At 40.0% G+C, this 13279-nt stretch overlaps 1 protein-coding gene across 3 annotated transcripts; it reads right to left on the bottom strand.

Moving 5' to 3' along the window:
- Positions 1 to 1133: 1133 nt before the first annotated feature.
- Positions 1134 to 12323, bottom strand: LOC5513414 (oxidative stress-induced growth inhibitor 1). 3 transcript variants are annotated; one of them, XM_048720779.1, is made up of 4 exons: positions 12236 to 12323; positions 4126 to 4266; positions 3743 to 3876; positions 1134 to 3371 (listed from the first exon to the last, which is right to left on the bottom strand). In XM_048720779.1, exons 2-4 carry the CDS (start codon positions 4175 to 4177, stop codon positions 2091 to 2093), a joined length of 1467 nt encoding a protein of 488 aa, XP_048576736.1. In that variant the 5' UTR covers positions 4178 to 4266; positions 12236 to 12323; the 3' UTR covers positions 1134 to 2090. The 3 variants fall into 3 exon arrangements, with proteins under 3 accessions (XP_048576736.1, XP_032238790.2, XP_032238791.2); XM_032382899.2 differs by lacking the exon at positions 12236 to 12323 and adding an exon at positions 6842 to 6984; XM_032382900.2 differs by lacking the exon at positions 12236 to 12323 and adding an exon at positions 6842 to 6972 and having other exon boundaries at positions 4126 to 4263.
- Positions 12324 to 13279: the final 956 nt, after the last annotated feature.

Below are 13279 nucleotides of genomic sequence, written 5' to 3'. Positions count from 1 at the left end.
GATGGCATGCGACAGAAACGTCTGTTTTTTTTTTTAAATAAATCGAAACTAATGAGCAAATTATTGGGACATGCGAAGTGTATTAGATATTCGACATGATCTGCTCTATCTGTATCCTTCTATCAGGGCCGTGCCCCCCCCCCCCCCCCCCCCCCCTCACCAGTTCTTATCTAAAATCATAGGGATGTGGTCGTCAGCATTGTGGCTGCCCCTCCCGCCCTTGAGCTTTTTTATTCAAAGTATCCCTAGCCTTGTACGGCCTTTTTTGTATCAATTTATTCCATAGCGGTAAATGTAAAGCACCGCATCGCATGGGTGTGGCCATGGCTCTGGGTGTTAATAAACAACAACATATACGACAAATCAAACTGGGTGTAAGACAACATATACGACAAATCAAACTGGGTGTAAGACAACATATATGACAAATCAAACTGGGTGTAAGACAACATGTATGACAAATCAAACTGGGTGTTAGTCAAGACCTGGGACTCTCTTTGCGCTCGACATTTTGGCTCGCGTTAAAGAGGGTCCAGTATTTATTGCATGCGCATGCGCGAACATGTACGAATCAGCGATCTTCACGGCAAAAGTTGAAATACGAGCGCGCGCAATAACGGACGTGCCTAAGGAGGGTCGATTCCCGCTAGACCTTGTCGAGTGCAGAGCTCCAAAAATCGAATGTTTTGTACATGTGAAGGAATATCAGCGAACTGCTTGGGAAGTGTTTTCTATAAAAACGCGATAAAATGAGATTCAAAATCAAATTCCAAAAAAGCGCGCGCGTGAAAATAACGGAAACGGAAAAGCTCTTTGATTGATATATTTTCCAGACTCTAATTTTCATATGTCCTGTTCTCGGAAAAGACTGACAATCAAGTATTTACCCACGACCAAAATCAGCGTATTGTTTCTGAAATAAACCCTCGCTCGTCCCTTTCGCAGCCATCTTGAACTAAGCAACCAGGCCACACCGCATATATGCGGTGTATTTTCGCGCATGCGCATGCGATAAATACTGGACCCTCTTTGACGCGAGCCAGAATTGTCGAGCGCAAAGAGAGTCCCAGGTCTGGACTAACTGGGTGTAAGACAACATATACGACAAATCAAACTGGGTGTAAGACAACATATACGACAAATCCGGTTTTTATTAAACTCGTGTTAATTTTTAACACCAACACTGGATACACCCTTTCAGTGTTATAAATTGTGCAGAGATTGTAAAAAAAGAAAAAGAAATGTAAAAGAATAATACAAAATCATATTTTTAAATGCATGATTACTTTACGAAGTTATGACCCAGAAAAGTAAAAATGGTATAGATACGATCAAGTTAGTAATTACTATAATCACCAATTACTTAATGAATTTGTTACTACTTATTAGTGTGATTAATTATCTAAATTGATATTATTTAATGGTTATTTGCAAACTTATCTTTCACGAAGATAGACAAGCAAGCATGTCAAAGACATGACATCATCTATTCGGTATAGAATTGATTAAATCATTTACTTTCACAAAACTAATTATCCACGAACATCTCAAACTACAAAATTCTCCAGGTTAATTCATTTTTTTTCTATCTAATGTCTAGTAAACAAATCTCAGAAATAATACTCAAGGATTCTATATCAGAAATCCACAAGAACTGCAAAGCAGTGCAAAAGACTCGCAAGCAATCATCCCACTTGGTAACTGCTACCTTTCAATGCTCCCGTGATACCAGTAAATGATTACTGAATAAGTTAAATTGTGTGAAAGATTCAATTATTTACATTTTTTGCATTGTTCAAAAAAAATTTTTTACTGCTGTTGCTGGATTTCATCAAGCAGTAGAAATATGTACATGCGTAGCTTCTGTAACGCAACGCTTAGAATGGAAATGATCGATTAATGCAACTAGTTTGACTAATCTTTGTCATCTTTGATAATAAAAAAATTAAGAAAAATATGACTGTTTCAGAAAGAATAGAAAAGTAACAAAAATACAAAAACGAAACTTTTTTTAAATAGGTATAGACAAGGACCATATAAATACCTAAGCCCCAAAGCATCAATGTAAAATTATGAAGTTCTGAGAGCTTTTAACACTCTGTCTCATCACCTCGAAAGATATGATTGACAATACCAAGACCGCCCCCCATTCCAAAGCGGACAAAGTTATCCCCAACAAGAGGTCCCAATGCATACAACCCCGATTCATTAGTGCTCTCGTAAGTGAAAGGGTTGATGTCTATTGGATTAGCCTTGCTGTCGATGGGCCTGTCTCTTTCTAGACCCAGTCCACTTAGACCACGGAGATATGACAAGTCAGGAGATGCTCCAATAAGAATGAAGACATAGGAAACCTTTTGCTTGAAGTGAGTTCCATCGGGGTTTCTAAGGATGCACTCCTTGTCACGAATCTCTACAAGCTTTGTTTTCGGCAAAGATCTGTAGGCGGAGCTTGGCAGTGTTGTATCTCCCCGCATCATCATACTTACACTTGCGTACTCTGGGTACGCTCCTTCAGGCAGTTGATTCAGGATGATTTTGGGGTCTTTGGGTGCTCGGCGGAATGAATGAATGACAGGGATTCCTCTTGACTGAAGAGCAAGAATGGCATCAGCAGCAGAAAGACCAGCTCCTACCACAAGGCAAGGGTCCGCCTCTGATAAAGGCAGCTCGGATGTGTTCACAAGTTCATCAATGTCCGTCATCTTGTGATAGACAAAGGGCTGATCCTCTCCAGGGATGGCAAGAACTTTAGGGATGTTATTGCCTGTTGCTATGACAACATTATGCGCATGCACAATGAAAGGTTCCACCTTGTCAGGATATGACCCTTTAACTCCCTGAATCTCCCAAATGCTCGTTCTGTCATCGGAAAGAACATATGGGCCGAGAAAATCCTTAGTAAGACAGTGCAACCGTTTCACAGACAGTACCTTTGCGTTATTCCAGAAATTTTTTGCTAGTCCCATTTTGTTCACATAGTCACTATAATATTCGGCGATGTGACTTGTCGTAGCTCTATCATAGGTGTTCCCATCACTTTTGATGCCATTCTTGACAAGCATACATGGCTTCCTAACCGTCTCACATCTGTGTTCTCTCAGCCAGGTCTGGAACTCCCATCCTGGTAATTCGAGCCAGTTATTAAGGCTCAGGGTGAGTTGTGAACCTTGCATATTGTGCCAGCTCCCGCCAGCGGGACCTGTCCCCAGGACAAGGTGATTGACAGACTTGCTATTATGATGAAGCCATTTAAGGCAAGGGCCCTCGTCGTATCCAAAGTCAGTGTTAGGTCTTTGCAGTTGATCAAAAAGGAGCGCAACAGGATTGAATGATCGTCCCTCAAGTCCTTCGCTTAGGTAGTCTAAGTCCTAGAAAACAAAAACAAGTCAGCAATCCAACAATTGTAATTGTTGGCTTCTATATAATCTCCCTGACTGCGTAAAACATTGCCACGAGGTGTGAGGTTTGGCTCCCTCTCCCCAATCCTTTGAAATGAAACTTAAAAAGAAATACATGTGACATAATATCCACAATTTTGTCTTCTGTTGCATGTTTTAAATATTTGGGCCCCCTTTTGAATTATCATGGCAGTCAATAATGAATGATTAAATGCTTTTCAGAACTGAAAATTCTTACTCTGATTTCTATATTCATTCTCATATCAACCAAATAGTGTGCTGGCTATTGGGAATTTGCTTTATTGGAGAATTTATTTTATTTGCGAAGATATTGGCCTTACCATTTCAATTAGAGATTTTCCAGACTCTGAGCACAGTTTGTGGTCCAAAAGGGGGTCTGGGTGCTGGTGGGGCATGTAGTATGGCCAGTTTCCAGACAACATGTATGACAAAGCCAGTGCATTAGGTCCATTTCCTGGCAAAGGCATTATCGCAAGGTTTAAAAATTATATATATATATTTTTTTTGCTTTATTACAAAAAAGCTGTTTGTCTGGAATTAACAAGATATGAACTTGCTAAAACAGGGCCATATCCCCCAATGATTTAAAAAAAAACATATGTAATAAAATGACCAGTAAGGTGCCACACCTCTGTAAACTATTACATCATTCAATATATGCAAATTGCTCAAGCCTTCCCAAACTGCCAAACAAAATACATACCTATGACAACAACTTCATAGTCCTCTATGTCATTTACTTGGTAGAACGCCATATTGTTTGAAGCTGGTCTTTACTGAATCCGCTGCAGTTAGGGCTTGGACTCTTCAATGCTGTGATGTAAGCAGCACCTGCTTCAGCCTGCTAAAAAAAGAAAGGCATATGTACAGTAATACTGGTAGTCTTTAAAGTAAATGGAGTATGATGGAAAATATAGATAAAAATGTCAAAAATATCAAGTCATCATATGATGGTCAGACAATGTCATTCTTCCATTGGTTAATCAAAGCATAAAAGGACAGTTTTAATCAGTTATGACAGTTTTGATTGTTACAAATACTGTAAGTGGTCTAACTAATTAAATCTAAATTCTTCAATGCGACAGAGTAACTAGAAAAACTACAGACACTGTAGAACAACTAGGTGGTTTGTGCAGACATGGAGGAATTAGGAAAACAGATTAACACAAGGTTGAAATGGTTTATTTAACACCTGTTCTGTTGAAGAGATACAACTTGAAAATTCAGTAATATAAACAAATTGTACTGATTCAGGGTGATTACCAATAATGATATTCTCTTGTCTTATTGAACTACTTTTATTTGAATCTATATATTTGGCACTATTTATCTATGAGCATTACAACAGCTAATGAATAGCCATTGGAAAATTAAGAGAAACACACTTTAGAAAAGGGTGAAATATAGTGAGATATTAAGTATTGTCTACTTGTCCAATTAACACTTTTTCTCACTACAAAACCAATGTACACAATGTACAAAAAAAAATATTCAAGTCAAGCTTAGACATAAAACATAAAGGAGATAAAAAAATATTTTACATAAATAATTTCTATATGGATTGTGAGTGTGCAATCTTTATCTTACAAGAAATAACTAGATAGACATGAATCCATTTCAGACATTTTGAATCCTGAATTAAACCATGGAACTCAGCGATTGTCTCTGAATGACGAGCGAACATAGTGTGTGGTCCTGAGGATTCAGGCCTCCTATTATATAACACAGTGATTGTAATTCTCTAATAACATTTTTCTTTTAACCCCTGTGGTTTGAGAGACCAATCGATAGCTACAGTGGAACTTCAATTCTTGATTTAGAGATATTCGTAGTTTGGTGACATTGAATTCTAGATTAACTAACCATAAAACTTAAGGGAAATTAGCTTGATTTAGCGACATAAAAATGTGATTTTTTGGTCTCTTGCCATATCGAGATTCCACTCTATATGACAAGTTTATTCTTCGTGGAATATTACTTAGTGTAATCTACTCTCATTATGAACTGTGATATGCCTAATTAGCTTAGCAATAATTATTAAAATCGTGAAAAAATAATTCCTCCTGTAGTAAAAGTGAGGAAACAAATTATGAAAAGGCCTTGCCATTTTCAAATGGTATTTTAGGAAATTGCTTTGAGATGTTTAATGTTTGCACAAACTTTGCAAATTTGCAACTTTGCAAGGCTTTAATGTTTAATGTTTGCACAGGGGGCCTTGGCCCCTTATCAATATCAATTAAGCCTTTTAAGTTCTAATGTACATATGCCACAACAAGAAAAGTAAATACAAATATGATGCAGAATGGAGCTAAGAGAATACAAAAAGACCAAATAAAATAATGTTGACAAAAAATATATTTTTATGGATAACCATTTTGATTGACATGCTTACAACTATTTGAACTATTTCTCCGACAAGGTTCAGTTGAAGACCATAGAAACCTATAGATAACAGCATTGGATTATCTGCATACTCTTATTTCTAGTTTTCTGGGTAATAAAAATGTAAAACATTCTATAGAATATAATCATCACATCGAAATATAATATTTGATTAGATATGCTGTTTTGCTCAAGCTGTGCTATTTTATCAATGTTCTGACCACAAAAGAATTACTTAAAGGAAAATCATAGGGTGCCGTTCGTTGATCACTACTCGATTCATTTCTGTCCAATTGGATAGCAAAATATAGTTGGTAATCCCCTGAGAAAGAGCCTCTAAAAGTAGGTATTGAATAAAGCCGGTAATATTGACCAATAGCAGGCTTAAATATCCATTCTCAGCTTGCATCTACAAAATAAGGCTATAAATATTGCAGAAGTTTGATCTTGGCACATAGATTCTATTTTTTTATGTTTTTTTTTCTTTACAGAATCAGACGATATTGTAATTATTTTTCCAGACCCTTTTGTAAACTAAATGTGACAATTTTTTGAGTAATTAAGCCGGTTGGATCAAAGGAGTAAAATTTAAGTTAAAATCAGAGAACATTCGCTGCAAAATCCAAATATCTTGAAAAATATGACATAGCATTGCAAAGCCAGTATCGGGTTTAGTATTGCTTTTAAAAATAGAACATGACAACTAGACCGTGTTAATTAAACCATTAAAAGCGACATGGTTTGCATGTTCAAATTCATACGATACTCAAATGTTTCTCACAAATCTAGTGAACACATTGTCGAAGATACTGAAATCTCAAAGACATGATTTCAGTGCTTTACAAGTGCTACACAATTACGTAACTTAAGATTCTTCGATACAGACCACTGATCTCTGATACTGTCGAGTCACGTTGGCCGTACTTCCCATCCAACCCGAACTGTAAACACAAATCTTATCGTAGGCCGACTTCAAACAAACCAAAAACTCTTGATCTTGGAAACTTTGATCTATATGAATTACCAGTCTCACTTACATTTGAAAAAAACCCGACATCTCCAAGCGATGAGAGCGAGAGTTCGATCGACTCTTACTCCCAGGTGACACGGGCCGCTTGCGATGCAAAAAGGAGTTGTAAAGCCCAACGGAACCCTTACGTGACCACGTGACCAATCTTCGATTCGGCGGACCCAACCACGTGGTTAGCCTGTCGAAACTCAGTAATAACCGTATTGCCTTCTTTTGGTTGGGTCTTTAAACAAGAAGAACCGCGCCATGAAGCTAGAATTGAGGCGATTTTTACATGATATATTGGCAGTTGCGCTTGATTAAAAACAACAACAGGAAATAGCACCAACCCATCCATCAATAAAAATAGATTTGAAGTGGTTCGGATTTGACAGACCCAACCACTTGGTAAGCCGGCCTAAACTTATTGTCATCTTTTGGTTGGGTCTTTACAAGAAGAACCGCGCTATGAAGCTAGAATTGAGGCGATTTTTACATGATATATTGGCAGTTGCGCTTGATTAAAAACAACAACAGGAAATAGCATCAAACCATCCAACCATCCATCAATAAAAATAGATTTGAAGTGGTTTTGAAGTACGAACAAACAACGCGTATCAGTACCGTATTTTTCAAAAATATACTATTATTCTTTCATAAGATAACATATTGTGCTGGGATACCAGGTCACAAGAAAAGCATCTCTTCTTTTGCAAGATTCATCTTTGTTCACGTGACCATCAAGACATGATCACGTGCCTTATGTATACAGTATCAGTAAGTCACGTTGCACTAGTAAAGAAAAGCGTGCGTTCCAAATAAGTTACAAAAATTAATACAAGCTTTTTCCTGGGGAAGATATACCCTGTTTTTTTTTTTCGGAAGAAAACACCTGATATTCTAAAAAGTAGTGTAGATAAAGTGATATTCTTAGCATCAACAAAAATCAAAATGATTGCGGACCGGTAACTGACAAAAAGCGTACACGGGGAAAAAGATTAAGAGACAATATGTCTTTGTGTTAAAATAGTGCAACTCGTGTACGTCCCTGCAACCCCTATGTTAAGTTTGCTACAGTATTCTTAACTAAACTTAAATAAATTAAACCTAATTAATAATCCTTGAAATCAATTGAAAAGAGAGGTCGAATAAACCGAAATGGCACTGGCATCCATTTTGGAAATGGAGCCTAGTCTCTAACGTTTTAGAATATCACAGGTCTCCCGCGCGCTCGCCCCATGCTCTTTTAGACCATTTAGAAAAACGACAGCCACTGAATGATATGGATCTGTAGCAAGTAGACTACAAAAGAGGTGGACTACTGCGCATGAAACGCAACCCTTCGCTAACACTTTTACAAGCGAGCACAATTCTCAAAAGCCACACGATAACAAACATTGGAAGATTCTGCAAAGCGGATTAACGGACCCAAACACATACTGCTATTTCAAAAAACGTTGTCCATGGTAGTATGGTAATATATGTTGTTTTAGACTTTGCAATTCTTCACTACCGGGGCAAATTCGTTAAGCGCTGTCAGAACAGACAAAACAACAGTCTATTTAATAAAGGCCTGAAAATAAAATAAGAATTCTAAGCAACAAATTATCCATACCGCCTCACGGTATAGGTGAGTAAGACTAAGCGCTTTTCGACAACGTTTTTTTGAAATAGGTAGACAAGAGGTCGGTCAGTTTACCGGAAGAGGTATGTGCACGCGTCCCCAGTCCTCTGCGCACCCCTCTACTGAGCTCTGAGATATGTAAGATATGACCTAAGTATTGCGGTCGAGAAGTGCGCGCCCTAGTTACGCGCCTTATAAAAATATGAAAAACGCTTACAACAACAAACTGACAAACATGGCCACCATGCAGCTATCAACAAAAAGATTAATGAAATGGTGTAGTAGTGTACCGATGATGAAAATAATACTGTTGTGTACATTGTTGTGTAAATTACAAGGTGTAGCGATGGGTAGACCCGTGTTTTTCAGAATCCGAGCCCGAGACTTTTGTGGAATTTCGGTACCCGATCCCGAGATTTCTCGTTCTCTTGAAAACCGAGCCAGAGCTTTTCAGGCCTCTTGTAAACCGGATAAAAATCTGTGATATTAGTTCCTAAGCTGCATGCTCTCTGGAAACTCGTACAGGCAGCAAGCTTTTGTTTTTCGACATTTGTTGAGTATCAGCCGGTGACCACGAAAAACATCACTTTAAACATCACTTTAATAAGTAAAGTTAAAAAACAATCTTGCTACAGTAGCTAAAGTTCCTGTTTAGAGCGGAAAGGATAAAGACTCGAGACTCAAAAAAGAAGATGAAACCCGTAGCATGGTAACAACATAAAACAGATCGCGTTTAACAGAGTAGTAAGGGACTCCGAAATCGCGTTTAAAAATCAGAGACCCCAAGAAAATGGAAAAAAGAAGCGAGGCTCCGAGAACCCTAAAATTTGAAAAAGAAAAACCCGAGACTTCGAGACTTGCGTAGAAAAGGGCCGAGCTTACGAGACTTTGCGAAATTTTGCGAGACTTTCAAAATTTCGTGGTACTCCTAGTACACACGCGTACTCCTAGTACACACGCGTACTCCTAGTACACACGCGTACTCCTAGTACACACGCGTACCCCTAGTACACACGCGTACTCCTAGTACACACGCGTACTCCTAGTACACACGCGTACTCCTAGTACACACGCGTACTCCTAGTACACACGCGTACTCCTAGTACACACGCGTACTCCTAGTACACACGCGTACTCCTAGTACACACGCGTACTCCTAGTACACACGCGTACTCCTAATACACACGCGTACCCCTAGTACACACGCGTACCCCTAGTAGACACGCGTACCCCTAGTACACACGCGTACTCCTAGTACACACGCGTACTCCTAGTACACACGCGTACTCCTAGTACACACGCGTACTCCTAGTACACACGCGTACCCCTAGTACACACGCGTACTCCTAGTACACACGCGTACCCCTAGTACACACGCGTACTCCTAGTACACACGCGTACTCCTAGTACACACGCGTACTCCTAGTACACACGCGTACTCCTAGTACACACGCGTACTCCTAGTACACACGCGTACCCCTAGTGCACACGCGTACTCCTAGTACACACGCGTACCCCTAGTACACACGCGTACCCCTAGTACACACGCGTACTCCTAGTACACACGCGTACCCCTAGTGCACACGCGTATCCCTAGTACACACGCGTACTCCTAGTACACACGCGTACTCCTAGTACACACGCGTACCCCAAGTAAACACGCGTACTTCTAGTACACACGCGTACCCCTAGTACACACGCGTACCCCTAGTACACACGCGTACCCCTAGTAGACACGCGTACCCCTAGTACACACGCGTACCCCTAGTACACACGCGTACCCCTAGTACACACGCGTACCCCTAGTGCACACGCGTATCCCTAGTACACACGCGTACTCCTAGTACACACGCGTACTCCTAGTACACACGCGTACTCCTAGTACACACGCGTACCCCTAGTACACACGCGTATCCCTAGTACACACGCGTACTCCTAGTACACACGCGTACTCCTAGTACACACGCGTACTCCTAGTACACACGCGTACCCCTAGTGCACACGCGTACTCCTAGTACACACGCGTACTCCTAGTACACACGCGTACTCCTAGTACACACGCGTACTCCTAGTACACACGCGTACTCCTAATACACACGCGTACCCCTAGTACACACGCGTACCCCTAGTAGACACGCGTACCCCTAGTACACACGCGTACTCCTAGTACACACGCGTACTCCTAGTACACACGCGTACTCCTAGTACACACGCGTACTCCTAATACACACGCGTACTCCTAGTACACACGCGTACTCCTAGTACACACGCGTACTCCTAGTACACACGCGTACTCCTAATACACACGCGTACTCCTAGTACACACGCGTACTCCTAGTACACACGCGTACTCCTAGTACACACGCGTACTCCTAATACACACGCGTACCCCTAGTACACACGCGTACCCCTAGTACACACGCGTACCCCTAGTACACACGCGTACTCCTAGTACACACGCGTACTTCTTGTACACACGCGTACTCCTAGTACACACGCGTACTCCTTGTACACACGCGTACTCCTAGTACACACGCGTACCCCTAGTACACACGCGCTAGTAACCAAAGCTCTGTTATTCGTCTGTGGGAGCACCCATATCTTATATTTTCTACAAAATGCCTAAATATATTGTTGTATCCTTGTCAAATCTGGCGCAGCTTTTTTAAGATTTTATATTTTAAGTATATTGAGCATTTTAAGGGGCCGTGTCATGAGTTGCGCAGATCTATGCGCGCTTGGCCCCTCTTGTATTATATCTAAAAGTGATTAAATTTCATCGCAAACCTGTGATATTAGGTCCTACGCCGCATGTTCTCTTGAAACTCATACAGGCAGCAAGCTTTCTGTTTTTCGACATTTGTTGAGTATCAGCCGGTGACCACGAAAAAAAAACAGGCCACAGACACCTTAAAGTCGAGCCATTAAATTCTCAACGGCTCATGTCTGCCATTTCACTTATGCTAGTAGCTCTAATTCACGCCCCGAAACTTTAAACGTATATTTCTTTCTCATGATGACTAAGCAACTTATATTCAATATTTATATAAAAAAAAACAACGACTTGGCATTCAGTACGATACGTCATAAGGGAATCATGACTTCGCTACAAGAGGAGTATTGACAAATTGTGACATGCCACCAGCTGGAAGACCGAAATTGCACAGGGGCGCACGCCCGTTTCGTCAGCATGCGGCAAATCACGCAGCGAACCTCAAAACGAGACGAATGACAAAACGAGTAAAATGACATGAAAACGAGTGTTATAAACGGTATAATATTATCGTTGGGACATGGGAACGAGCCGAGTTGAGCTACAAAGGGTATGGTATTATACCTGTATGGCGTGACAAGCTATAAACCGCTCGACATGCCAGACTTCACGACACACTGCTTACTATAGCTCCTAACTGCATGTTACTCCGTATTACTGGCTTCGCAACGCTAGGGAAATATCTGAAGACTTATGACACAAGAAAAGTGACGGGAAACATGAATCTGCGCACGGGAGAGTTTCCACGACGCTACGCATGGTACAAACCACGCTGATCAATAAACTGTATTGACTGTACCGGAAAAGAAGAAGAAAAAAATCTAGAATATCACTAAGAAAAGACGAGCAAAATGACTAAATATCAGAATATGAAGATACTGTGTCGTTTTAAACCAACCTGTTTCTAGAAAGGGGACGTTTTCGCTTACGCGTTTTTTTGTTTATCAGTTTACAAAATACAATGTTTCTTGTTCCTGCAACTGTCTTGGTCTCATTACTCGTCTGTATGTCCAGTACAAACTCACCTGCTTATCTCTTCAGTTTTTTCTCACAATCCCATAGAAGCTAGGACTTTATGGGTATTATTTCTGATCCGAACTTTTGTTACCCCTGTAGAAAGAAGGAAGTAGTTTCCTTAGCAAGCCGCTGAGCAGACATCACCACACCCGACGCTCCCATCAATATTCGATTAGTGCGTGTTTTAATGATTCTCAGGTCACGCTCTTTAGAGTGAAAATGATCTAACGTTGTGGTGAGGCTTGCATCCCACGTGACCAGAGATTTGGAAAAACATATCGTAAATAATACCTCAGGATTCCTTCAACGTTTTGAAATAGCAAAACTTCGATTTTTCCTGATAAATTCACCACATTTCCCACTCTAGAGCTTTCCGTGTGGATCGAAGGAGGAGAGTTAAAAAATTATCCAGTGACGTTAATGTGCGGCAACTATACTTTTGCGAAAAAAGCGGGAAATGTAAAATTGGTTCTTTCATTACATAAAAATTAAAATTTTTAGACGTTACAGTGACGAACGCCATGAACAAAAAAGCGCAGCAGAACTTAGCCCAAGGCTATGATATATTTGCTAAACTGTGAACTCTTTTCCTGAATAGAGTACATCTTTGTGTCGATAGTTTGAGTAAATACAATTTGTCTTAAATATAAAATCCTTAACGAAGCTTTCCATCTGTCGTAGCTTGACATTACTATGACGGACCTGTGAGAAGTTACATAAAATTCCGTTTTGTTAGGGAACCTGTTGCTTTCTTTGCATAACTTATAAAAATAGAAACACGTGAAACGCCCCCAAGCGGAGTACAATATTAAATTATAGAAAGAGGGCTCGTCCATATTACAAATACAAGATATTCTCAGGTATTTCAAGCGATCTTGCATTTTTGCCATTTGCAAACGCAAAGAAGATAAGTCTTTAAACACACTTTTCGGTGAAGTGTATTATTATATTATTATTAGATAACCTATCCAGAGTAAACTATTTGGGACTATTTGTATATTTTACTATATTGTTAACCTCACAAAGAACGTTTATATGTAAGGTTTTTTTTG

This window comes from Nematostella vectensis, chromosome 13 (assembly GCF_932526225.1).
Source record: "Nematostella vectensis chromosome 13, jaNemVect1.1, whole genome shotgun sequence".
NCBI classification, from domain to species: Eukaryota; Metazoa; Cnidaria; class Anthozoa; order Actiniaria; family Edwardsiidae; genus Nematostella; species Nematostella vectensis.
This window is presented reverse-complemented; position numbering and strand designations above follow the sequence as displayed.

Coding starts and splice junctions, on each gene's coding strand:
- LOC5513414 (XM_048720779.1), bottom strand. CDS start 4,177: ATGGCGTTCTACCAAGTAAATGACATAGAGGACTATGAAGTTGTTGTC. Junction 3,877..4,125: donor CTATGAAGTTGTTGTCATAG/GTATGTATTTTG, acceptor TGCCTTTGCCAG/GAAATGGACCTAATGCACTG. Junction 3,372..3,742: donor GAAAATCTCTAATTGAAATG/GTAAGGCCAATA, acceptor TTTGTTTTCTAG/GACTTAGACTACCTAAGCGA.